Genomic DNA, 27,281 nt, shown 5'->3' on the forward strand with positions numbered 1-27,281 from the left:
CATGTACTTTTTTTATTTTTTTGCGGTACGTGGGCCTCTCACCATTGCGGCCTCTCCCGTTGCGGAGCACAGGTTCCAGACGCGCAGGCTCAGCGGCCATGGCTCACAGGCCCAGCCGCTCTGCGGCATGTGGGATCTTCCCGGACCGGGGCATGAACCCGCGTCCCCTGCATCGTCAGGTGGACTCTCAACCACTGCGCCACCAGGGAAGCCCCCTCATGTACTTTTATATCCTTTTTTTATGTTCAGAAAAGGTAATGTGTCAGAAACTTTGTAAAGGGGAAAGCACTGTGCCTATGAAGATGGTAGGTGGGGATGCCCTTTTGAACGCGTTTCATAGATAGCTAATCCAGCACAATTTACTGTGCGCAAGGTTGCCTTGGAAGTGCTCATGCGAGCTATACCAACAACATGCCTTGCAGGACTGTAACTTCCCAGAAGCATATAAAACTTAGACGAGTGGTGAAGGTTACAAAGGCTGTTGGGGCTTGTCCTTTAGGATGTACTCTCTTGAGATTCGGGGGAACAAGTTGATCTAGAGGAGAGAGTAGTGGGAGTTAAATTCACTCAAGAGTAGCTAATCGTTCCTCAGACGGATGTAGTTCTAATTCTAGAATGTGTACACTATATAGATTTTTAAAACTGAGATAACAATGTTAAAATAATATCAAAGGGAATTAAAAATAAATCCTAATCCCCCCCAAAATCTCTGCAAGTTATTTTGTGCATACTGACAAATTGATTCTAAGGTTTATATGGAGAGGCAAAAGCCTCAGAATAGCCAACACAATATTGGAGGAGAAGAACAAAGTCAGAGGACAGAAATTACTTGATTTTAAGACTACTGTAAAGTTACAGTAATTAAGACAGTGTGGTATTGCTGAAAGAATAGATAAATAGATCAACAGAACAGAATAGACAGCCCAGAAATAGATCTACGTAAATATAGTCAACTGATCTCTGTCAAAGAAGCAAAGGCAATACAATGGAGCAAAGATAGTCTTTTCGCCAAATGGTGCTGGAATAACTGGACATCCACATGCAAAAAAAACCAAATCTAGACTCAGACCTTACATTCTTCACAAGAATGACCTCAAAATAGATCATGGGCCTAAATGTAAAATGCAAAATCAGGAAACTCCTAGAAGATAACATAGGGGAAAGCCTAGGTGGCCTTGGGTATGGTGATGACTTTTCGACACCAAACGCACAATCCTTGAAAGAAAAAATTGATAAAGTCGACTATGTTAAAATTAAAAAGTTTTGCTCTGTGAAAACTAGTATCAAGACAATGAGACTACAAGCCATAGACTGGGAGAAAATATTTGCAAAAGACACATCCGATAGAGGACTGTCACCCAAAATATATAAGGAACACTTAAAATTCAACAGTAAGAAAATGAATAGCTTGATTAAAAACCGGGCGAAAGATCTGAACAGACAGCTCACCAAAGAAGATATACAGGTGGCAAGTAAACATGAAACAATGTTCAACATTATATGTCATTTGGGAATTTCAAATTAAAACAACAATGAATTACTACTACCTACCTGTTAGAATGGTCAAAATCCAGAACACTGACTATACCAAATGCTGGTGCTGATATAGAGCAATAATAACTCTCATTCATTGCTGGTGGAAATGCAAAATTGTACAGCCACTTCGAAAGATAGTTTGGCAGTTTTTTATAGAACTCAACATATTCTTATGCATGATCAAGAAATCGTGCTTCTTGGTATTTACCCAAACAAATTGACAACTTACGTTCCCACAGAAACCTACGTACAGATGTTTATAGCAGTTTTACTCATAACTTCAAGACCTGGAAGCAACGAAGATGTCCTTCAGTAGGTGAATGGATAAATAAACTGTGGTACATCCAGACAATGGAGTATTATTTAGCACTAAAAAGAAATTAGCTATTAAGTCATGAAAAGACGAGAAGGAACCTTAAATGCACATTGCTAAGTGAAAGAAGCCAATCTGTAAAGGCTACATACTATAGGATTCTAACTATATGACATTCTGGAAAAGCTAAACTATGGAGACAGTAAAAAGATTAGTGGTTGCAAGAGGTTACAGGGGAGGTGGGGATGAATAGGCAGAGCCCAGCGGGTTTTTAGGGCAATGAAACTATTCTGTTGGTGGTGGATACCTGCCATAAAATTTTCCAAATCCATAGAATGTATAATACCAAGAGTGAACCCTCAAGTAAACTATGGACGTTGGGTGATAATAATGTGTCAGTGTAAGTTCATCAATTGTAACACATGTACCGCTGCGGTGAGGGATGTTGATATTGGGGGAGGTTGTGAGTGTACGTGTGGAGATACATGTGAACTCTCTACTTTCTGCTCAATTTTTCTGTGAACTGAAAACTGCTCTAAAAAAAGTCCCAAATTCTCAAAACTCTGATTTTATCCTGGCTATTTCTTTCTTATTTGATGTCAGACCTTGTAATATAGTTATATAATTGACTCCTAATTATTAATTTTGTTTTTCAGTTAAGTATTGCCAGTTTATCCTAAACTTTAATAATATTATTTAATCTAATGGAAGCAGAAACTTAAAATTATCGAGAAAGACTAATTCAACAGGTTAGTAGCAGATATTTGGGAAATCTCTTTGTCACATCATTCAAATTAGAATAACTTATCACTTGAAAGAATATTCATTGAAATTGTTTTGACTAATGCCACATACAAACATTCTCACTTAAAATCATGGTATGGTGGAAAGAGTGATGGGCCAGGAGTTAACAGGGTGAGATTTAAATTTTAACTTTGCCACCTACTAGCAGTTGAACTTTGTGCAACTATATTTTTTAACCTAATTGCACTTCAATTTTCTCATCTGTAAAGGGCAATATAAAATTTCTACATTTTCTAGTTCAGTTATGCTAATAACTGCCTATACCAGCACCCATACCCCCATATTCACTTTCATAGTTAAGTGTTGAATCATTCGTCTCCACTTCAGTTTTCACTCCCCGCCCCCACCCCCCCCATACTGTTAAGTATTCTCCTTTCTCCTCTCATGTTAGCCAAATACCACCGTTCCTTAAAGGTTAGCTTAAGTTTCCGACCCTCTGGCCAACTCAGATCTTACTTCTTGGCATCCCTAGTTCTTTTGGTCAGTATCACCTAGTCTAGTAAAGGTCATGTCTTAGGTGATCTCTATAACTCATCATAGAACATAACCCATAAATATTTACTGAGTTCTCAAGATATAGTATGTTAGAGACTTATTACATGCCTCGCAAAGTAATTACTTGTTGCCAGAAAAATTCTTAGAGGGGAGTAATTGAAGCCTCACATACTATACTTTTTGTGGATTTAACAGGGCTCAAAATTTTTCTATTACTTGGTTATTCTGTAAGATTGGAATCTCAAGAGAGCCAGGTCATGGAGAGATGGCGTGAGCACTAGGTTTGCTATCAGAAGCACTGGGTTCAGATCGTGCTATTTTTAGTTGTGAAAATTGCAGGCAGTAATGTCTTCATGAGTACAAATGTGGAGGAATAGATAAGCTCACATATGAATACTTGGTGTGTACTGGGTATAAAATGCACACAGGGCTATTTTTCTTTAAGCAATAAATAGAAAATGGTTATTCCCAGAGGGTGATGATTGTCATTCTAGGTTTTAGGATACAGCTGCAGATTTGGTTTTTCCTGGTTTGACCATGGGCAGAGCTGGTGTCTTTCTCCTCGTCATGCTTCTTTCCTTATAGGTGTGTCCAGACCTCTGATAATAGAAGTGCTTACCTTTCGCTCTTCCTTCTCATACTGAGTGGTCTCTCTTCCCTGAGACCACTTTCATTAAAAAAAAAAAATTCTCATTTGATCATTTAGTGTGATGTAAAGAGTAAATTAACTGCTACTTAATATCATGTTTGGAGGTAAAGATTTTTCTAAGCCTTTTGTTCAGTCATTCATTAGCAAAGGGGTGTCAAGCTTCGATGTCAAGCTAGGATGTAAATTCTAGACTTATGTGGATCCCTCGAGGGAGTGTGAAAAGTTACTTTCTAATCCTTTTGCTGTATTTTTGGTGTCGGACTTGGCCTTTGCAGGGTAAAAGTTGATTGAAGCTCTTCCCATTATTTCTCCTTCACAACTGTGATGTTTGCTTACATCTTTCATTTTCATGACTTAATGTGCTAACTTCTTGCCCTCTCCTAGATCCACAGGCACCCCACACCTTCTATAAAAAGGGGGCTGTGCCGTGCCTTTTGCTCAGTTGTAGGAAGTTCCCCTTCTAGGCTCCCGGGTGCTCACTTTCATTTCCCAACTGATCAAGTATTGCCAACATTTACAAAACATATTCTGTCAAGGACCTCAGGCTGTCTAATGTTATCCCATATATATGTAAACTTCAGTGACTGCATTTCCTGATGATCCTACAAGTACCTTCTTGCCTTGGGCATAAGTAATCTGGAAGAAAAAAAAAGGAGCATTGCTTTAAATAGGGCAGAAGTTCTAATTTCCAGCCCTAATTTACTAAGTAGTACGGATATTGAAATGAATTTCCAACTTTTTAGATCTAAGTCCTTATTTGTGTTGGGTAGATTAGGGCAAAGAGAAGTCTGGTGAAGAAGTTCTTGGGCAGTTAAATAGGAAGAAAAGAGTGTGACACATAAAAAATGGCTGCATATTTGTTATCAGCAGACTGGAAGCAACAAATGAGCCTTGGTTTCAAGTGAAATGATGCAAGTGAGGACCCTGAATTCACTTACAATGTTGCTTTACACGAAGGTGTTTAAGGCACTAGCAGGGACACCTCCCATTTCTTTTGGAAATAAATTGAAATTGAGTGTTCCAAAAACGTTATTGAAACAGTCATAATAAAAAAATAGGAACTTTACTGAATATTCTTATAGTTAATGCTACATTTAGCATTATTTTTTATAACAAAGTACTTGGTGAGGTGGAATGGGGAGGTTGCTATAATATTTTCAGCGCTTGGAGCCTCTAAAGGTCTGAATCCAGCCCTTTGTAGGAACAGAAGCTATTGTCATCCACAACTTATTCCTAAATGTACTCAGTCACCATTCCTCAGAGCTACTGGGAAAAGTACTATGATGCTCTTCAAAAATACGTTCAAGGGCTTCCCTGGTGGCGCAATGGTTGAGAGTCCGCCTGCCGATGCAGGGGCCACGGGTTCGTGCCCCGGTCCAGGAAGATCCCACATGCCGCGGAGCGGCTGGGCCCGTGAGCCATGGCCGCTGAGCCTGCGTATCTGGAGCCTGTGCTCCACACCGGGAGAAGCCACAACAGTGAGAGGCCCGCGTACCGCAAAAAAAACCAAAAAACGTTCAAGTCCATCCTTACCATGAGGATGTTATTATGGTTACCACTGCATGATTCAGTAATTGGTATTGGGGAAAAATACCCACCCCACTGATCGTGAGGTGTTAAAATACTTTCTCGTGAATAAAGGAAGGTTAGGTGAGAGTGGGGACAAAGCATTGGGATATTTAGGCCCATGTCATTTCCCTTCATCACAGCTCAATAATCTCCCCCCCATCACCAACCACACTTCTTAAGGCCAAGTAAATGGCTTCAAGTGTAAGGTAAATGCTGTTCCACATTCAAAGAAGTACTATCTTCCCCACCCCCACTCTCCCCAACATAGTAGCTTTGCTGCTGCTGATGTAGGGTCTACTGGGAAGATAGACAGCTGCTGAGGCTGTAGGAAACTGACATCTTGTCGCGATGGTTTTAGTCATGGGTTTCTAAATGAGCAGGTTCTCTACTGCTTCCCTCGGTGAAAAGGCAGGACAGGCTTTTTCAAGAGAGACAGAATGGACTCAGCGCTCTAAAAAACTTCCCTTAGGATTATCTAATTTGGTATTACTCAAACCTGAACAATATATGGACCAATTTTATAGGGAAATTTTTTTCAGCTCCTTAGGTTGATGGATTGTTTGGACACTATTAAAACATGTACAAACAGGGCTTCCCTGGTGGCACAGTGGTTGAGAGTCCGCCTGCCGATGCAGGGGACACAGGTTCGTGCCCCGGTCCGGGAAGATCCCACATGTCGCGGAGCGGCTGGGCCCGTGATCCATGGCCGCTGAGCCTGCGCGTCCGGAGCCTGTGCTCCGCAATGGGAGAGGCCACAACAGTGAGAGGCCCGCGTACCACAAAAAAAAAAAAAAAAAACATGTACAAACATAAAGCTAGGTATACACTTACATGAGGTTCCTGGACCCAATTTCCACATGCGTGTTGTGTGCGTGTTGTGTGCGTGTGTGTGCGTGTGTGTGTGTGTGTGTGTGTGTTCCCACACAACACCGAACTGTTCTCTGGACACCACCTGGGTGTCCTACAATTCAAATGAATTCTGACACTACCCAGAGATAGCATCAGATTCCCCAGGTTAAGGGTTCAGTCCTACAAGACTGCCCCCACCCCTTTACTACACCTCAGTTCAGAGGCCATTTGCAGGCTCAGGCTGCTAATACCTGTGCTTCTGATCGACTGGCTACAAATCAGACTCCCAAGACCCCCTCCTTGGGCTCACAGAACTCAGAGAAACATTTTATTTGCTAGATGACAAGTTTATCATAAAAGGATTTAACTCAGGGACAGCCAGATGATGAGATGCATAGGGCAAAGTATGGGGAAAGGGAGAGGAGCTTTTGTGCCCTTACTAGGCACCATTCTCCCCAAATCTCCGTGTATTCTTCAACTTGGAATCTCTCTGAACCCTGTCCTTTTGAGTTTTTATGGAGGCCTCATTACACAGGTATGACTGATTAAATCATTGGCCCTTGGCGATTGATTCAACCTCCAGCCCCTCTTCTCCCGGGAGCTCAGTGGTGGGACTGAAAGTTCCAACCCTCTAATCACAAGGTTGGTTTCCCTGGCAACCAGCTCCCATCCTTAGGTGGGGTCCCAGAATCACTTCATTAACCTAATAAAAGGCCTTTAAGGCTCTTGTCACTTAGGAAATTCCAAGGGGTTTGGGAGCTCTGTGAGCCTGCATCTGTGGATGAAGTCCAAATATATATGAGAAACATATTTTGGTCCTCTGAATGACCAGATATTTATTTATTTATTTTTAACATCTTTATTGGAGTATAATTGCTTTACAATGGTGTGTTAGTTTCCGCTTTATAACAAAGCGAATCAGTTACACTATATATTTCTTATAAATCACAATATCACAACATCTCTTATGCTTTAGTTCTTGCGCAACTATAAATCCAAAGCAGATTTATAAGTGAAATCAAATATAGTTATAAGCTCAACCAAACATTATTTTAATGCGTGAGATGATTTGGTTTGTTGAAACTAACCACTAGTGTGGAGGTTAAAGATAGAGTGGACACATGTGGCCCCAGGGCCTGGTCTGTATTTAATTTGGGTCTGTTGTTTAAGCAATTAATACTCATGCAGAAAATGCCTGTTGGAGTGAGTTAAACAGATAGTTATTAATAGCCTTAAGGGTTTATGCATTGAGGGGGTGGGAATCAGACCTCATACTTACTTAACCAAAGCTCTGCTGGTAGGCAATAGTCAAATGTTAGTTTTAACTTGGTATCATTAGATAATCTGTTAAATTGTCTATTCACTTGAAGATAAGGTTAGCATGGGGGTGATAATGAAGTAGCTACACAATGGGTATCTAATCTAATTACTAATAGAATTAGTGACAGAACCACTGTGCTTTGTGTGTTTATGCCTTATAGGTTTCTGCCTATAAACTGATAGGCTTCGGTATGTAGAGTCAGAGTCTGCATGACACAGCTGCCTGCTGCATGAACAGTCGCTGCCCACAATGGCTGAGCGGATTAAACTGCCCTGTACCACCCAGTGGCTCAACTCTCCCTCGGCCCGTTTCCTCTGTTTCTAGCTTTGACTTGCTCCGGCTTTCATTTGGCATTTGGACAATTGTAAACACAAAGAAAAGGCAGGCCCTGAAATCGCATGGCAGTGCTTGGTTACCATTGGTATGAAAAGTTCCAGATTATAGAATCAAAGGTATAAACTTTAAAAAATTCTAGAAATGTTGAGGACTGAAAGAATACATTTACACGTGGAGATACTCTGTTTTAAAACTAAATTCAAGCTACTATTTTTTTTCAGGAAAACCTTTCTGATCTGCCCTTGTTTCTTTAAATTTCATTAATAATCAAAAATGTCTAGGGAATTCCCTGGTGGTTCAGTGGTTAGGACTCAGAGCTTTCACTGCTGGGGCCTGGGTTCAATCCCTGGTCAAGGGAACTAAGATCCTGTAACCCAAAAAAAAAAAAAAAAAAAGAAAAGAAAAAACATCCATTTGTAAATTTATATATATAATAAAACCTATCATGACAACGTAGTGATGAGTGCTTATTGTGTACCAAGATTTATGTTAAGCACTTTATATACTTGATCTCATTGAAAGCTTATAATAATTGTGTGAAGTGGGTATTTTTCTTATGTTATATATGAGAACACATGACACTAAGACAGGATCACTTGCATAGTGAATAAGTAGCAGAATAAGAATTTGAACCTAGGTCTTTCTCACTGCAACACCTAACTCTTTACCACTGCTTCGTTACTCTCCTTGAGCCTGTGTCATACCTTGTGGATATCTCTTTCTTTGCAAGTAGGCGCCACTGTTTTATAATCTTCTTCTTATATGCCTGTCCTTCCATGGAACCAGTGAGTCTCAAACTTCAGTATACATCAGAATCACCTGGAGTTCTTTTTAAAAACGCAGATCCCAGGGCTTCCCTGGTGGCGCGGTGGTTGAGAGTCCGCCTGCCGATGCAGGGGACGCGGTTTCGTGCCCCGGTCCGGGTGGATCCCACACGCCACGGAGCGGCTGTGCCCGTGGGCCATGGCCCCTGGGCCTGTGCGTCGGGAGCCTGTGCTCCGCGACGGGAGAGGCCCCAGCAGTGAGTGGCCCATGTACCGCAAAAAACAAACAAACAAACAAACAAAATTGCAGATCCCAGGCTCCATCTCAGACTTGGTTAAATTAGAAATTTTCTGTCCACCAGAGAGCCTGTGTCTTTTTCACAACCTCCCTTGGGTGACTCTGTTGCAGGTGTTCCTCTGCCTGCATTTAGAGTAAAACTGCATTTGACTGTCGGTGCCTCGAGGACCGTGATTGTTTTTTATCCACCCTTGTAGCTCAAGGATTCACTCAGTAAATGTTTGTCAAATAGTTCAAAGAATGAATGAAGGAAGGAACAGTTGTCAGTGGAGGATATGTTCTTGGAAAGAACATTCTTTTGGCTAGACCCGTGGAGAATTTAGAGATACATGTTTAAATATCACTTAATGTACTCAGTCTAGGCTCTGTCTCCTGGAGGCCAAGCACTGCAGGGAAACTATGAGAAGGAGCAAGAAAGCACAGCTCTGTCTGTAAAAAAAAAGAATGAAAGCTCACTAGCTGCCCCAGGATGGGGTAAAATCAATCTTCTTCCCCTTTCCTGAAACTAAGATCAATTGAACTAAAAAGGTAGAAATGCCTTTGAGGCCCAGAAAGGGGTTAGTTTTCCTAGTGTTTTGTAGGCATGAAATTTTCTGCTTAACTCTTTGTTCCGAGGTCAATAAAGGATTTATTCCTTTATGCAGCAAAAGGTTTGTTTTGTTTTGTTTTTTGAGCATTTACTAAGTGCCTTGACTGTCATAAGGCACAGTCATTTCCTGAGTTTGTTATCAGTTAGAAAATTTGGGAAATGGTAAAGGAAACGTGGGGCTAGTTGCTCAGTGTCTGCAAGCACAGGAGTGCAGGGAAGGGGTTGTATTGTCGGGGGACTTGAGCTGGATGCTGGAAGTGGAGTAAGAATTGGATGGAATTAGATAGGCAGGAAGCAAAGAGCAGGAAGAACAGAGGCTTGGTAGTCAGACTGCTTATGACCCGCCGGCTCTGAACAGTGAGGATGTGAGCCTGGGGTGGTGGAAATTTGCACTGGAGAGCATGGAGAAATAGCCTTGTATAGATTTGTTTTATTACATTAAGGAGAGCTGTGAATGTCGTGGAGTTTTGAACATTTTCCTTTATCTTAAAACAGGTGCAGTGCTGTTTTAAGAAGATTAATGTGACGGCAGCATGTCAGGGAAGTTGCAGGGGAGAAGGAGTTAAGTCGGGGAGACTCACCCAAAGGCTGCTGTCAGTCCTCCAGATGTGAAGTGACAGGGTTTCGACCAGGGTGGTGGAAGGAGCAAGGACAAGCTAGAGCCACTGTGGATGTAACTTGAAGGACACTGATGAGAGAGTATTGCTACTAATGGTGGGGCTAGAGGCAGGGTGAAACCCACACGCTAGCTGATGTGGAGTGTTTGAGAACCTGGAAAGCCATTTTCCCACAAGAAGTCAAGGTTGGAGATGATTTCCACTTCAACTGCCTTAAGCTTATAACCAGGATCCTGAGTCAAAACTTCTCAAGTAGCTGTTTCGCCCTTTGATGTTGGCAGGGCAGATGGCTCTGGATGAGACTGGGGCTCTTTGTTGTTTCTCTTTCCTTCTCTGTCTCTCATTGCTACCCCACCCGGTTCACACAGGGAGGACCTCAGTATTGGCACTTCTTCTTGGGACCTAACAAAGGAAATCTTGCTAACTGGGCAAAGGTGGTGCTTCCCAAATTACAATCCTTGGAAACCAGTGGGTTTTTAAATGGAGGACGATAGGGCCAGGGCCAGGGCCAGAGTTCTGTGGCCAAATAAGTTTTTGGGAAGTATTCTTAGAGAATTGAGCAGGTTTCTTTACTGCAAGGACTTCCCAAGGTCTTTAATGTGGTAATAAGCATTTTGACCGTCCAAGAGAGGTATAGCTTATAGCACTCCACAAACTTTTTGGACCATGGAGCTCGTATTTTAAAGAAGCATCTTGAGGGGAGAGGGCTACATAGCATAATATCAAGAAATTAAAGACACGAAACATTGTCTTAAAAATAAGTCTCTTGCACTAAAGGTTGGTAGTGTAATGGAAAGAAAAAAAGAGTTTGGAATTTTAGTCTGGGGTCTACTGCTAACTGGTCATCTGGTCATTGAACTTCTCTGGCTCTGTTTGCACAGGGGCTATACTAATACTAGATGAATTCTTAAGTTCTTTCAACTCCGAAAGTCTGTGGTCATGTGCATATTCAGAAGAGGAAAATAATCTGATTTTTCTACTCTGTAATAACGCCGGTGGCGGAGACAGTGGTAAGGAAAGTGAGGGCAGAGGGACAGTGACAACACGATGAGTAAGATGTGGTTTGAACCCCTGAGCTGATGATATGGTTGGGCAGGGTCACAGTGCTGAACTGGTGGAGCAGAGGTAAATGAAGCTTCTGGTTTGCTCTCAGGCTTCTCTGCACATGCCAGTATCCAGTTGCTAAGGCAAGACTAATTCCCAAGTCACTTCATTTGTCTAGTCTCAGTTTTGCTGATAAGCAGCTGTGAGGCCTTGGATAAATCAGTTAACTGTCTGGCCCTGAGTCTTCTTTATCTGTAAACTGAGGGAGCTGGGTTAGATCAGGGAGTGCTGATGTTTTGTGAGGAGGAACTGTTTTTAAGTTGTCTTGAGTCTCACCCAGAGGGTAGTAGGGGAAGCAGAGACGTTCTTCCACCAGTCAGTGCAGATAGGCCCCAGGGTTCTGTCTTTAGTTTTCTTCTTTTCCTTCTACCCGGATCATCTCATCTTCTCAGACTTTAATTATTGCTTTTATGGACTTGATGTTCAGATATGAATCCATAACACCAAACTCTCTCCTTTTTATGGCCGAGTAGTATTCCATTTTGTGTGTGTGTGGTGTGTGTGTGTGTGTATTCTTTATCCATTCATCTATTGATGGAACCAAACTCTCTCTTGAAGGCCAGACTCAGATTTCTACTCCTCTGCTCGATGTATTAATCTGTTTCCACTGAGAGGAAACCAAATTCTTTATGTTCAAAACCAAACTCACAATCATCCTTTGTGAACCAATTCCTCTTCCAGTTTTCCCAGGTTTTGTTAATACATAGTGACGTGCTCCTGGTCACTTGCAGGTTGGAAACGCAGGCTTCCTTGACTCCTTCCTTCTTCCCTGCTGTAGCTAGTCGCTGAGCGATCCAGTCCTCTCCACTTGATTATTATCATACCTCCACGTTATTTCTTTTCCCTTCCTGATGTCATTGTTCTAGGTCAGGCTCCCATTGGTCACTCTGCCCCTCTCTCTCCTCTAAAGCATCTCACATGCCAGGTTAAGCCTTATAGAGCCTCCCTCACCCCGTCATTCCTCTTCCAAAGCTTTTCCTGGGTCGCCTGTTCTCACCTCTTGCCGGTATCCATAGCCTCAACCATCTTCCAGTCTAGCTTCAATTACTGAGCTTTTCCTGTCCTCCAGCCACTATTTATTGATATCCTCATTCCATAACTTGCCTATTCAAATTGTTCCCTTTTCTTAGACTTTTATATTTACTTTTTCTGACAAAATCCCAGTTATATTTCAAGAGTCCACTTAAATGATGCCTTCTCCCTCCTTCAAGTCTTCCCTGAACATTCCACTGGCTTGATTTCTCCTTCTTTTAGTGTCTTATTCTTTTCTATCTTATTATCTCACCAACCCAAATATATATATTATGTATATATATATATATATAATATATATATAGAGTAGTTATATCTATTATATCTTATAATATCCACTATATCTTCTTCTTCAAGGACAAGGAACATGTTTTCTTCATCTTTAACACTTATAGTACTTGATGTATACTAGGAGCTAGAAATATTATTGGCTAACTTAATATTAAAATATTAATCTATTTTTAAAAATAATAATCTATAAATTGAAACAACCTATTGATCTTAATAATTGAGCTAATCGAATGCAAATAAAATAAGATAATCTACAAATCCAAAACTAATAAAATATTGGTTTTGGTGTCCTGCCATTCTACTTTGCATCTAGTTGAGGTATGATTTTCTGAAGAATTTTGATTTTTTACACTATTGGGTTAGTAAATCCTTAACTTACAGTTAAGGATAATTTCTCCCTCCGTGAGACCATTTCTATGAAGCTGCCGGCCTTGCTATGTCATGACAGGGCTGGTTTCCTTTCTAGTTGGAGCATCCTATGATGATGTGGTTAAAAATTTGAGCTTTGGAATAGGACAAACCTGGTTTTGAGTTCCCACCCTGCCCTTGTTAGCTGTGTTACCTTGGGGAATTTACCTAATGTCTCCAGACCTTAGTTTCTTCATCTGTAAGTGGAGGTCATAATAATAATTCTGTCTGTAATTACTGTAAGTGCTGCTTCTACTCCTGGGAATTGTTCAGAAGTAAATCTCTGCTCATCCTCACCTGAGGGACTCCCCAAAACCTGATGGATTTTCTGTAGATTCTGTGGGCCTACAAGTGCAAACCACACTGGCCTATATAATTTCAGAGACAGATGGAAAAGTTGAAACAGAAATGCCGGAAATGTTGGTGCCAGTTTTCCTGGCCTAGTGAGGAGGAAAGCAGACCTGTGTCTCTCATTTTGAATCAGACAGATGACAAACATCTCACAAGAGGAAAAAAAAATCTCCATCATCTTCTCTTGTCCCAGTCTCTTATAGCTCCAGACTTCCTAAAAGACTAGATTATTGGGGTTCCCTGAAAAGCCAGCTCAGTCCATGACATAAGATCAGTCTCACACATTATTTCTGCTCATAGAACAATAAAGGGAGAGGGCTAGCAGTTACTGAGCATTGAGCACCTACTATGTGGCAGGCACATTTAACAGAGAATTACAATTATTCTTCTTCATAACTATGTGAGATAGTTATCATTATCTCCATTTTACAAGTAAGTAGAAGCTAAGTAACCCCCAAGATTATATAGCTAGTAAATCTCAGCGTGAGGAAATGAACGCAGGTAGTCTGCATACATTTTAGCATTTGAAGCCTGCAATGTAATTAGACCAAATTAGCCATATGAGGCGAGGGTTTCCTTTAGGTGACAGGTTTTCTATGTCAGGGAAATTGTGTTCTAACAGGGCTAACCTTTGCGACCTTAGTACCACAGGGAAATAGTTTTCAGAAATACTGTTTGGGGACCCTTGGACCCTGATCCTGCTTTCTTCCCCCATGATGATGTGGCACTGATGATAGTGTGTTTCAGAAGAGGTTGATGTTTGTAAACATTCTGGTACAAACAGGCACAGAGATATTAGTGCAAGTTTTTCTGGAACACTGAGGTAAGCCCCAAGTATAAAAGGACGGTAGTATTGCCAAAGTTGGGATATTTTCTCAAATTTTGAAGACTTCAGCTGCATGCCTTGTTAGGCAACTAGAAGTCGGAGGAAGGCTGTAGTAATATATGTGACATTCATTCTTGCTCCATGTGGCCACTTTATTTGCATTAAGTTCTAAATCCTTCACTGAAGAAATTGGCAACTTATGGTAGCCGTTCAGGAACCCACTTGGACCCTGTGGCACTATGTAGAGTTATATATCATTGTATCCATTGAGCGGGATACTATAGACCTGTGAAAAGGGATGATGTAACTACGTATGCTGAAATGCAACTGCCCCCAACATGTATAACAGAAAACCCAAGGTGAAATATATGGGATGCTAATACTTGATTTTTTTTAATTAAAAAAATCCTATCCATCCATATATTTTTACATATGTTTAGGATAGTTCTAGAAGACTACTCAGGTAACTGATAACTAGCTGCATCTGAGGAAGGGGACTGATAGTCCGACGTGGAAGCGTGACTTCTTTTGACCATATGGAGCACTGGTTCCTGTGTACTCGGGGGATCCCTGCGAGTTCTTGAGACCCTTTCAGGGGGTCCACAGGATAAAAACTGTTTTCATAACAACACTAGGATGTTTTTGCTTTTTTCACTCTCATTCTCCCACAAGTATATGGTGGAATTTTCCAGAGGTTAAATGACTTGTGCTATTACTGCAACAAATTGAATCCAGAAGCAGATAGAATCTGTTTGATTAAGCCAGATATCAAAGAGATTTTTAAAAATGTAAAACAATGTCACTCTTCTCACTAAATGTTTTATGAAACATTTTTATTAAAAATTCTTATTTGTGTTAACATGGAATTATTATTTTAATGAATTAATAAGTAATAAATTAAAAATTCAGTTTTTAAATTTCTAAATTGATAAATATCAATAGCATAACCCCCATAAACAAAAACTCTTTGAGGATTTCTCAAATTCCTTCAGTGCCAGGGGTCCTTGGGAGGCTTCTGTTTGATAGTGGTGGGCAGAAATGTCAAACAGGAAAGAAAACGTGAATGAAGAAAAAGTCTGTAATAAAACATTGCTTTCTGATTTTTCCCCCTCTGTAAAGGGAGATCTACGACTAGTCGGGGGTTCAATGCTCTAGAAAGTGCTGAGACTTGTGACTTGAAGCAAAGAAGCTACGATAATTGAAGCGAAGCAGAGGCCAGCTGTTCCTGAGGATCCTGCCCCTCAGAGGATGTTCTGCACCCGTTGATGTAAGTAGGGCAGTCACTGAAGCTGGGTCACCACAGGAGATTGGGGGTGACAGTGTGGCTCCCCTTGAGCCCCTCACTTACCCTGGTAGGTGTCATGGGGAAAGGTGAGCCTCGGGTTCTGTCCCAGAGCTGATATCAAATGAAAAGATCATGGATTTGATTGTACAGGGAACCTGATATTGAATGTCTGTTTCCTCTTTGTACTTCATTGATCCAGTTGTAGCCAGCCCAGATTAGAGGCCCATCCTGCGGTGTCCTGTGTCCCCAGCTCCGAGTGACCCAGGATCTCTAGGTCTTCCCTGTCCCTATAAGACCCACTGGAATCTCTGGAGTTCCTAGATCAATCTGGGCCTCTTCTAATAGAAAAGATCATTTATAAATTTTTAAATAAATTGCCCTCTTCCAGCAATAATTTGAGGTGGTTTAGAGAAAAATAATACTTAACAGAACTACTAAAATCAGGGTAAGAGAACCAGAGCCCTGAAATAAGTTTTGGGAGAGTTAAATGTACAAGAAAACCTAGCCCAGGGATGCTTATTGCAGTTAAGTGTACTACTTAGCTCTGGGACCCAAGGCAGAAAGAGAAACGTGATACACTGCAGAGCTTTCATGAGGAAACCAAAAACGTTTGCACAGGTCTAGGTGGTCTGCTGTAGGTGAATTTTGGTCTGAATGGGACTTCTCAGTTCATTCTTTAGGAGACTCAAATCCCATCAACAAAACTAGAACTGTAGCAATTTCATGTGTCTGAGACCTTCTCAGTCTGGAGCTTATTGAAGGCAGAAACCATATCTCCTTCATGCCTGCATCCCTGGCATCTAGCATGGGGTCTGGCATGTGGAAGATGCTCATTGAGGACTCAGTGCCTTGATTTAGACTTACATCGCTCACAGCTTCTGTAATACTTGTTAAGTGAATGCGCGGTTGAGTAAATAATGTGGACCATCTTTGCGATGAAGGATGAGGATAGGAGGGTAAAGTAGTCTTTCCTCACATTCCCCAGGAGATTTCTTCTCACTATCAAATGCTCCTGGGGGTTATATACTCCTTTCTGTTTATTATCTAGGTCATCCTACCCACCCTCCCTCCGCATTACTCCTTAGCTTCCTTGTGGTGATAAAATATCTTGGGTCCCTTTATTCCCATAGATTGCTTTGAAACTAATTTCCTCCCTCCCTCCCTTCCTTTCTTCCAATAGACTCTTGATACTGGAGAGCTAAGCAGTCTTAACTTGAGCCTTCATGGTGTACATTTCAGAATGAATAATCCATAGCTACACTTAACCACTAACCAGAGGTTACTGCGGGTTACTGCAGAGTTTCTCTATTCCATTTGACTCCTCAAACATTATTTATCTGTGACTCATTCTGCTTTACCTTTTAGAAGGGTAAAGTTACCTATCATTGTGGTCTTTTCTTCCCCTGCCACCCAACCTTAAATGACTAGTTCTAGAAATTATTATTATTATTATTATTATTTAAGCAGAGGTCTTCTTAGAAGCCCATATGATTTAAATTTATTTATTTATTTGTGGCTGTGTTGGGTCTTCGTTTCTGTGCGAGGGCTTTCTCTAGTTGCGGCAAGCGGGGGCCACTCTTCATCGCGGTGCGCGGACCTCTCACTATCGTGGCCTCTCTTGTTGCGGAACACAGGCTCCAGATGTGCAGGCTCAGTAGTTGTGGTTTGTGGGCTCTAGAGCGCAGGCTCAGTAGTTGTGGCTCACGGGCCCAGTTGCTCCGCGGCATGTGGGATCCTCCCAGACCAGGGCCCGCACCCACGTCCCCTGCATTGGCAGGCAGACTCTCAACCACTGTGCCACCAGGGAAGCCCTAGAAATTATTATTTCAATATCCAAGGCACGTGCTATAAATAGCCTTGGCTTGAGAAGCCTAATCTGGGTGCCTTCCCCACCCTTACCATCATAGTATTATGCCTAGAATTATCTCAAGTACTTTGGTTCTCCCAGGAAGGAGTTCTGATTTCTTCTGGTCTCTTCTGGTCACAAATGCAGGCTTCCTCCTTTTCTGAGAATGATGAGGCTAAGTATTTCAGTCTGTTTAGAGACTTAATAAGTTTCAGTTTCCTGTGTCTCTTATTAATAGGAAGCGTGGGTAATTTAGCATCTAAACCGGAACACTTGTGAGGGAAAGGGGACATTATTAACAGAAACTCTGGAACGTGAGGCTTCGTCTGCATGTATGCTCACGGACTTTTCAAAGGTCTTGCATCTCTAATGAAGGCTGAGTGCAGAAGGTTAACAAGAGCCTTTGGGGACAGACTCCCTGAATTCTATGCAGTTGTCTGTTTTGGGCCCAGGGGACTCTGACATACTCTTCAGAGCTCTGAGTGTTTCTAAGAAGCCAGTGGAGAGCCTGTCCCCTGGTGGATGACACAGCTCCTGGGGGAGAGCGGCAGGGTTGCCGCAGAACTGGTGGCCCGTGTTCGTGAGACCCAGCGGTGCAGGCCCCTCCTCCTCTGCCTTTTCCACCTCCTCCTCTGCTGCCTTCTCCTCCTTTTGTTTTTGACCCTCATTCTCTTGCTCTGCCACCCACCTCCTTCCGGTTTGTGCCCCCGCCCCCCCCCCCCCCCCCCCGCCCTTATCTGTCTTCCCTCTTCTTTTCTCTTTTGTCTCCCTCTCTTTCACTATTTTCTGCTCTCCATTTGTCACTCATACTTCCTTCCTTTCCCTCTGTCTCCCCAAATGGCTCTTTCAACACTGCTGGAGGGCAGCTGAGAAGAGCACTGCTGCCAACGTTACTTTCTCCTTTAAAGGAAAATCTTGTATTTCCAACTGTTTTCCCTTTGCAAGTGGTCTGTTTCTCACGAGCCACTCTGATGGAAGGTTCTGGTTTCATGTGTCCTGGGGGACATGTGTGCTAGGGCATGAAGACAGCATGGGGGGGGGGCTGTTGGAGGGGGGAGGCCATGTGGGTGGGGGGAGGTTGGGGCCGTGACAGGAGCAAACCTGAGAGGCGTCTGCTTGTCACAGAATGGATTACAGTGGAGACAAATGAGACCCTGTGATCGTGATGCTGCATAAACCCGAATGTCTGAGATTTTGGAGTTTGGGCTGTGCCAGGATCATTTCAGAGAAGTCAGGGTCTGGGTCAGCATCTAACTAATCAGGGAGCCACAGGTATGGTGGGTGTGCCACCGCAGGACAGGGGAGGGGAGCCCAATAGAAATGGAGGAAGCAAACCTGGCACAGGGAACTGGGGGTTAGATGTGCCAGAGGTTGATTTGGACGTTTCTGGATGAACAGGGCTCTGAAAATGTTCTGAAAAGGAGAAACAGAACGGACCATGGTGATCTGAAAAAGAACCTATGGGCTAGACAACATGCTCTTTTTTTGTTGTTGTTCATGGTTATCCAAGGACTTTGCATAGTATTTTTGCTTACTAACATAATAACGCTGTTTATGGAGCACCTGTGATGTGTAAGCGACTCTGGAAGTGACCTGAAGGGATCCAAATATAAATGAGAGAGAACCCAGCCTGAGTTGCTCATGGCTAATACGAGAGGGAAGGAGGGCAAAGAAGTACGCTCCAGGGAGGTAAGGGTGTGTCAAGAGGGTGATGAAAGGTTGAAGGAAGGAGAGAGCACTTGTGTCCGGGCTGGTCAGAGAACAATTGCCTTGACTATGGAGGGCGTGGAGCTTGGGCCAAACCTTGGAGACCAGGCAGGGATTCGATACTCAGAAAGGTGTGGGTCAGTCATTCTTGGCAGAGCGGACCTAGGCAACAAAGATGCAGAGTGACCAGTAAACAAGGATCGGATTGGGCACGTGGGTGGAGGGGAAGGAGGAAATAGCAATCTCCTGGGAGCAGAGTTTTGGGGTCGAGGAGGGGTGGAAGATAAAGCTGGAAAGGAGGGAGGCTGCCAGCCTGGGGAGGGCTCTGCCTGCTGGCTGGGCTGAGACATCTGGATGCCATCCTCGGGACTGAGCATCTGTGTGGTATATGCTCTAGGAGAGGGGGATGACATTGCTTTGGGAGATGCTCGTTTCCGATGCCCCTCTTGCTGAGTGTGGGTGCAGTTCGGAACCAGATTTAAGGTGTCGTAATAATAAGCCTTCGGGGGAAGTATCTGGAGACCTAAAAATACATATGCATGAAACACTTTGAGCCTGTTTTCTAAAATCTCAGTCTCTCGTTTTTGCTTTGATCTTTGTAGCTTTTAAGAGTAGATTTGAGGGTCAGCCACAAACTGTATTGCCCTCAGAGTTTACGTAAGTCTGGTAGAATCTTATTTCCATTGTTTTAATATTCAATGCCTTATAATTTCTCATATTACATCAGCTCTTTTATTCAGAGATTGTGGGCTGAAGGAATCGTGTTGTGTTCCTGGCTGGAAATGTTCACTGAATTTCCTCCTGACCCTGAATCTACTCAAAATTCCTGCTTCCTGGCTTACAGAGCCCCTGGTTCCTCCCTTTATGACGGATGGGAGGGATTGAGGGTCTTCCTGCTAGACATTCATAGCATATGTCAGGGTTTTTCACTGATGTCGTATTGTCTTACAAGAGACATTCATACAACCTCTTGTATTGATTACTTTTTTATTTATATGAGGTCCCCCCCCCCCGTCAAAAGATTGTGAGACCGTCTTAGTCAAGGTCTCAGTCTGTGTCAGATAGTTTTGCTTTGGCATAACATTTAACATAGTATTATGCATTCATTATTCTGTTTAGAGGTAGAGAAACTGGGTGGGTAGTGGTGGGCTGCTGGTACCCACCAGTTCCCATGTTCTACCCCAGTATTGGGTTTTGTAGAGAATCACCAAAATAGATCTTTGCTAATTAAACGTCATCCACTGACAGCATCAGTATCACCTGGTGGCTTGTTGAAAATACAGAACCTCAGGCCTCAGAATCTATCAATATAATTTGATTAGTATTTGAGACACATTGGTTTCCAGATGTACTATATACAAATCACCTGGAGATCATGTTAAATGTAGGTTCTGATTTTTTTTTAGGGGTAATTTAGGTAATGGTAGAACAAGTAGGCCGGTTTTTGTAAATAAAGTTTTATTAGAACCCAGCTATGCTCATTTATTTACATACTGTCTGTGAATTCTTTTGTGCTACATCAACTGAGTTGAATAGTTGCAACAGAATTCTTCTGGCTCACAAAGCCTAAAATATTTGCTATCTGGGCCTTTACAGAAACAAGTTTGCTGACCCCCCCACCCCGCCCAGCATATGAAATGAACCCTGTTACCTTAAAGGAAAGGACAGTAGCTGTGATCTTTTGCCCCAGTGGCAAAATTTGCAAGCCAATTTTAATCCATCATGGAGTAGCTGAATCATTAAATCTTAACTCCCAAGCAGGCAATGAAGGCTCTTGAGCCCCAAACTGATTCAAATAATGGTACCAAAGAGTCTGTGACTTTCCAGGGCCCATTTCATATCTCCCTTCTTAAAGAAATGACTGTGATTTTATTGGTATGACTCTTCTCCACAAACTGATTCCATTAATTGTTCAAAATAAGTTAGACTTTCCTCAAGAACTGGAAAGAGCCAAGAGGAAATTCTGAGTAGAAATGTTTGGGACCAAGGAATAAAGACAGCCTTGTATGGGTTTGGTAGAATCTGCCTTTTAACTACTGAACCAGTAGCCTTAGCCCAACCCACCCGTAGGCTGCTCACTGGGCAGCCAGACTCAGACGGCGTGGGCTTGGAGTCCTTCTTTTAATTCCCTGGGAGAATCCTACCACCTGTCTCTTATTTGGGGTTTTTGAATTGTGCAATGATGGCACACACAAGCTCCAAGCTTGCTGCCTGTGTATGCCAAGCACACGAAGACAGAAGGCAGAGATTTGGGCCGAGAAGCAGGAAGTGCAGAAGGGGGCTTGCTGGCACGGAGACATCTGCTCCACAAACACAGTGGAACAGGAGGTTGTGGGAGGAGACGGGCAGCCCCATGTAAACACTTGAGGATGTGGGCACATTGCTCTGATCTTCAAGTCTTGGAGATCCTGGCTCTCCTCCTTGCAGAACCAAATTTCAGAGGAGGTGGGCGTAGGAGAATTAGGACCCATTTTCCTTACACAGAGTTATCTGGAGCCAGAGGGGTTTAGTGTGGGATTCTGTGGGAATCTTTGCTGTAGCACTAGGAACTCTGGTCTTACTTAGTTTCTTTTCCCTCTGTCTGCAAAGCCCAGGACACTAAAAAAGGTTTTTTGAGGCAGTGGAGTAGACAAAAGTGGTGAGTCCTCTGCTCAATTCTAGAATCTATCAACCAATTCTGAGAGATTGTAGGAGTGAATTCGGGCTCCATATGTTGAGAACCATCTGCCTTGTTGCCAGGGAGCCCTCCTGGAATTCCCTAAGGTGCATTAGCTGATTAGCTCAGCTGGTCAGAATGTGGGAGTTTTAAAGCCAAAGTTACTGTTTGGGCTGGCATTTCAGCCATTCTCTCCACTGGAAGAAGCATAATGTATTCATTCATTCATTCATTCATTCATTTCTTCTGTTACTCAATGAATATCCATTGAAAACCTACCATGTCACAGGATGGTGGGAAAAACATGAATTGGAGAGTCGGACAAACCTGAGTTTAAATTCTAGTTTCCCCATCTGTGAGCCAATGACTCAGTCAAGTTGTAGTTTAGTTGACATGTTTCTTCCCTCCTCACCCACTTTCTCTGAATCTCCCTGAATCTGTGGGTTGGGCTGGATGATGTCTACTCTCTACTCTGCATCCTCACACCATATTACATCGAAATTATTCTTTTAGGTATCTCTCTCTCTCCCCAGATTGTAAAGTCATTGATGGCAGAGATCTTTGTGAATACTTGTTCACCCTTAATTTCTGACACACATGAGAATTTAAACATATGTCTGTAGCACAGAAAGGAACTGGCTATGTGACATAACTTCCCTAAAGCATGGTTTTCTCATCTGTAAAATGAAGATGATAAGAACATACCTCGTGATTTTGTTGTGAGGGTTAAATCACAACAAGATATTGTGTGAAGAGTTTGGAATGTTTGAGAGTGTTCTGTAAATATAAAGTGTCTACAGTATTGTGGTTTTTCTAATGTCTGAATTGATTGGGATTTGGTAGAAGACCAGTCCAAGAGAATCATGAGGGTACATGGGGATGCCCTAGTCCATTTTTCCTAAACTAGATGATTGAATGGGGGAGGACCTGGAGACTCAGGTTTCTGAGGCGTGGTTTGGGTGTATGAGTTGACACTGGACAGGGGACACCCTCCTGCAAACTCGATGTCTCCTCCACTAGATTATCTGCTTATGCAAGTGGGGCATGCCTTGTTTATTTCTGTACCCTTCTGTGTTCCTAAGCCCTCACTACTAGGAAAGTGATTAAGTAGATAGCTGGATTTTTAAAAAAAAATATTTGTTTGGCTGCACTGGGTCTTAGTTGCGGCACGCGGGATCTTCGTCGCAGCACGTGGGATCTAGTTCCCTGACCAGGGATGGAACCCGGGACCCCTGTACTGGGAGCGTGGAGTCTTAGCCACTGGACCACCAGGGAAGTCCCAGATAGCTGGATTTTGATGGGCACTACAAGGCCGAAATCTCCTGACCCCCCTATCTCCCAATATTCCTGGCTTGTATCTGTCTTGTCTTGAGAACCTGGATAGTGGGACCATTCTATAGAAAACGTAGATTGCAGGGGAAGAGAGTAAGTTCCGTTTGAAACAAGTTGAGTGTGAGAGCCAGCCGTCAAATATGCAGGGCTGGAGAACTGGAAGTCGGTGGGAGGGGGAGCCTTGTTATTTAACTTTTCACATGTCTGTTTCAGCTCCCAGAACCAGACATAGAGCTCATTGTATAGCTCCCATGGTGCTTAGTGCTCACTCATTAACAAGCACATGCTAAACATTTATTGATCCACTGCAAACTGTTGGGCCCTGTTTCGCATGTAGGTAACAAAGAACTGCTGCAGATGTTGGAGCAGAGTTGTAACACGATATGACTTCTGCTCCAGGAAGACCTGACCTTGCTGCGGTATATGAGAAAGATTGGAAGGGGAAGGAAGAAGGTGGAGGCGGGGAGCCCAGCAAGAGAGCAGGTGGGCAGTGAGGGAGTCTGAAGCAGGACTCTGCCAGGAGGGACGGAGAGGAGGGGGTCTGACTATACGAGAGGCTGGTGACTCATCTCTCTCCCTACCATTAGCCCTAGAGAAGTCTCCCTGCTCTGGGAGGAGCAATGACCAGCCTCGAGTGGCTTTGGAACGAAAACCAATGACTGCATCCAAGGGAAGATAATGAGAAACACACAGGCCATGAAGATCAGGAAAGCACCACTAATCTTTTTTTTTTTTTTTTTTTGCAAAACTTTACTTCCCGAAGCCCTGGGCAAGGATGCAGAAGCCTCTGTGTGTGAACTTGGCCTCTTTACTGAGGTATACAAGATGGAGTCTCCCTTGATAAATCGCAGAACTGATCATATCCAAGAATCTGAGAGGCTGGGAGAGGAGAGGGGTGAGGTAGGTTGTGAGGAAGGGAAGAGGGATGTAGTCCTAATCAGAAGACAGGAGAAAGCGGCAATACAAAAAATGCCCAAGCGTGAGTAGACATTAAATTTCATGTAAAAACCCCCTGCCGCCCCCTGCCCTGCCCTGCCCCAGCAGTCTAATTTTATGGAGATTGTTCTTTTCTTCAAATATGATATATTTTTGTAATTAGAGAAGAGCCATTAAAAAGGAGAAACGGCTTTCATTCAGTTAAAAACTCTAGCAATTCTATATATATAAAAAGACCCCCAGAATTATAAATCAATTCAACAAGATGAATGAATGACCTTAAAAATATGTCCATGCTGTTTTATGTAGGAATTTAACTCTTATGACTCTGTTCTGAGAAAACATCCTGAAAGGGACAAAATTTATACACAAAGATGAAGCATTAGATACAAAAAAGAAATAATGTAAGTGGCCAGCATTGAGGATATGGTTAAGTATAAAGGTTTTAAGCTTTTGAAATGATAGTTTTGAGGATTTTAGACACCACAGGAGGGTATTTGTGGTTTTATATTAAGTAAAATTAAAAATCACAAAGTTATATAAAGGTATGGGATCCGTTATGTAAAAAATGCACAGGAAAAAAACCTCTAAAGGAAATGTACCAAAAGATTAACCGTGTTTGATTTTAGATGAGGAGATTACAGGATCAGTTTTGGCTCTTCATACAACTGAAATTTCATAAATAAGCATGCATTACTTTTATATCAGAAAAAGACAGAAAAGAAGGTATGTAATTTTTTAAAAAGGAAGATATAAAAGAGTATTTGTTCTTTTCAGAGAGAATATATGAAAAATCTAGGTACCCTCTTTCCTTCCCTGGGACTCTGAGGTTATTTTTATTCTCAAGATTATCTTTCCTTGCTCTAGTTAAATTATCCTCACATGTCAGTCTGTTTCTGGGGATGAAAAATAACGAGTTTACAATCTGAGCTCTGCTCCAATATATGTGGTAGTTCTGTGTTACCTTCTTGGGAAAAATGGTGTAAACACATTGATATGGTATTCAAGGCCTTTCAGAACAAAACCCCACTCGATCTTTCCAACTTCATTTCCCATCAGTTTCCTACATGTATTTTAATTAGTTGATTAATTATTTTTATTGAAGTATAATTGACCTACAACATTATGTTAGTTCCAAATTTACAACATAGTGATTCGATATTTCTATTCATTACAAAATGATCACTATGATAAGTCTAGTTACCATCCGTCACCATACAAAGATATTACAATATTTTTAACCATATTGTCCATGCTGTACATTTCATCCCCGTGATTCATTTATTCCTACCTGTATTTTCTGCTCAAACCAAAACCCCTCTCGGACTTGCTGTTTCTTGCCTGTGTCCCCAACTTCCCGTTTCTGAACCTCTACTTCAGATTCCTGGGGACATGTTCACAGAACACGTATTAAACAATCAAGCAGACCAGGGGCCTCTTTCAACGTGACCAGGATGATACTGCTGTGTGGTCTTTACAAGCCATTGCACCTCTCTGGACCTTAGATGGCACACCTGTGACATGAGGGAGGGTGATAGATGGTTGCCAAGGTTCCTTGCAGCTCTAGAGCTTGGCGAGCCTTGCTCCCTCATGGTCCTAGGTGTGCTCATTCATCTGCCTGCACCTTGTCTTGGGTTGTGACTGCTGCCGTATGTGCCCATGGCCCTCCTCTGCACCTGTCAGAGTCTACACTTCCTAGCTCATGTGCCTTGTCCTTCATGATGTGTCCCCTGCAGTTCCAATTAACAATGACTGTGTGTACCAGTCCTTTGGCCACTCATATGTACTGTCTCTTATGAAAACCATGTTGCATGCCAAGGATATAAAAGATACTATCATTTGAAAAATATTCAACTCCATGGGGGAAAAAAGACAAATTAAGTGAACTTTGAGATGAAGGTGCAAACTTCTCTAAATCCTTTGTTTATGGTCCAATAGGGCCCAGTCTGTGATTCCCATATATATAAGGAGAGAGACTTATTTGCAATATTTAGACTATTTACAACATTTCTGAAAATCCTAAGAAAAATCACCCATGGGCCCACAGTAAGTCTGTGTTTCTTTATTTCGACTCTGAGGAATTTTTTCCTTTTTCACCAGCATATAAATGTGAACTTCACAGGAGCCATCAGAGAATAGTCCCCTGCTTCTATCAACCATTTGTTTAACCTTCAGTTCATTTCTTCCACAACCAGAGCCTTCCACTCCCTTCAAATTTCTACAGATACATTGCTCCCCTCCTTTCTCTCCACTCACCATATGTTCAAATGGGACAAAAATAAGAGGTTGGTTGAGAAAACTGAAGATATGCCCAAATGTCGAGAGCATCTTTGCCATGTTGCAGCACAAAAGGGCACTTTAGAAGGAGCGGGTCAGAGTCATCTTCTGACTCAACTTCACAAGAGTAGCCGGGGCAGATGGACAGTTCCCCACTGTTTACTCTCTCTCTGCCCAAGAAGCATTCCTTTTCCTTCCGTTTCTTATAAACAACAAAAGAGACTGTGAACTGCTGAAGGGCAAAAATTTTGCCTTGTTCATCTTTGCAGCTTTTTCTGGAACCAAGTGTGGTGCTAAACACAGGGTAGGCATTAGTAAGTGTTAGTAGAATGAATGAATGAACAAATGAAGGACAGACAGACTCTGATGGTGACAGGAGCAGTGTGAACTATGGAAAGAGTACAGGGTTGTAGTCAGAGTGGTGGATGGGTCATTGCTCTGACTTACGGGTTATGTAACCTTGGGCAAGCCCCTTCATCACTGTGAGGTTAGTTACCCCAGCTGTTGAAAAAGTGTGAGGGGTGTGTGTGTGTGTGTGTGTGTGTGTGTGTGTGTGTGTGTGTGTTGTGATGGAAAATGTGTACCTTAAGGAGAATATATGCAAAGTCATGTGGCACATGGTTGCAGCTAAAGATCAGGCACTTATGTAGCACTGTTTTTCCTTAAATATTTTTAAATTAAAAAACCTGAAAATCACTCAGGAAAGACAACCCATAATCCCATCATTTAAGAATGATGTGAAATGAGAAGTAAAATTTCCCTTCTCAGCCATATCTTTTTTTTTTTTTTGTGGTACGCGGGCTTCTCACTGTTGTGGCCTCTCCCGTTGCGGAGCACAGGCTCCGGATGCGCAGGCTCAGTGGCCATGGCTCACAGGCCCAGCCGCTCTGCGGCATGTGGGATCTTCCCGGACCGGGGCACGAACCCGCGTCCCCTGCAACGGCAGGCAGGCTCCCAACCACTGCGCCACCAGGGAAGCCCAGCCATCTCTTTTAATTCCCCAGAGATAACTACTTTCCTTAACATTTAAGGTTTGATGCTCATCCTTCCTGATATTTTTGCAAAGTTGCATAGGCATATCTGTATGCAC

General features: G+C 42.5%; 1 protein-coding gene across 6 annotated transcripts in view; it reads left to right on the top strand.

The window, feature by feature from the left end:
* The window catches only part of DDR2 (discoidin domain receptor tyrosine kinase 2), a 164,803-nt gene that overhangs the window by 7,627 nt on the left and 129,895 nt on the right, over nucleotides 1–27,281 (top strand). For 3 of the 6 annotated variants that reach the window (XM_032632706.1, XM_032632715.1, XM_032632725.1), the window contains exon 2: nucleotides 15,272–15,419. Coding sequence is in view for 2 of the 6 variants with exons in the window: in XM_032632681.1 (XP_032488572.1) it covers nucleotides 23,804–23,878 (75 nt within the window). In the remaining 4 variants the exon portion in view is untranslated. Of the gene's footprint in view, nucleotides 1–10,218; nucleotides 10,326–14,110; nucleotides 14,150–15,271; nucleotides 15,420–23,788; nucleotides 23,879–27,281 lie in introns of those variants that run through there. The other 3 variants (XM_032632681.1, XM_032632691.1, XM_032632734.1) reach the window with 2 other exon arrangements.

The sequence above is a fragment of the Phocoena sinus genome, chromosome 1 (genome assembly GCF_008692025.1).
Source record: "Phocoena sinus isolate mPhoSin1 chromosome 1, mPhoSin1.pri, whole genome shotgun sequence".
In the NCBI taxonomy this organism is placed as follows: domain Eukaryota; kingdom Metazoa; phylum Chordata; class Mammalia; order Artiodactyla; family Phocoenidae; genus Phocoena; species Phocoena sinus.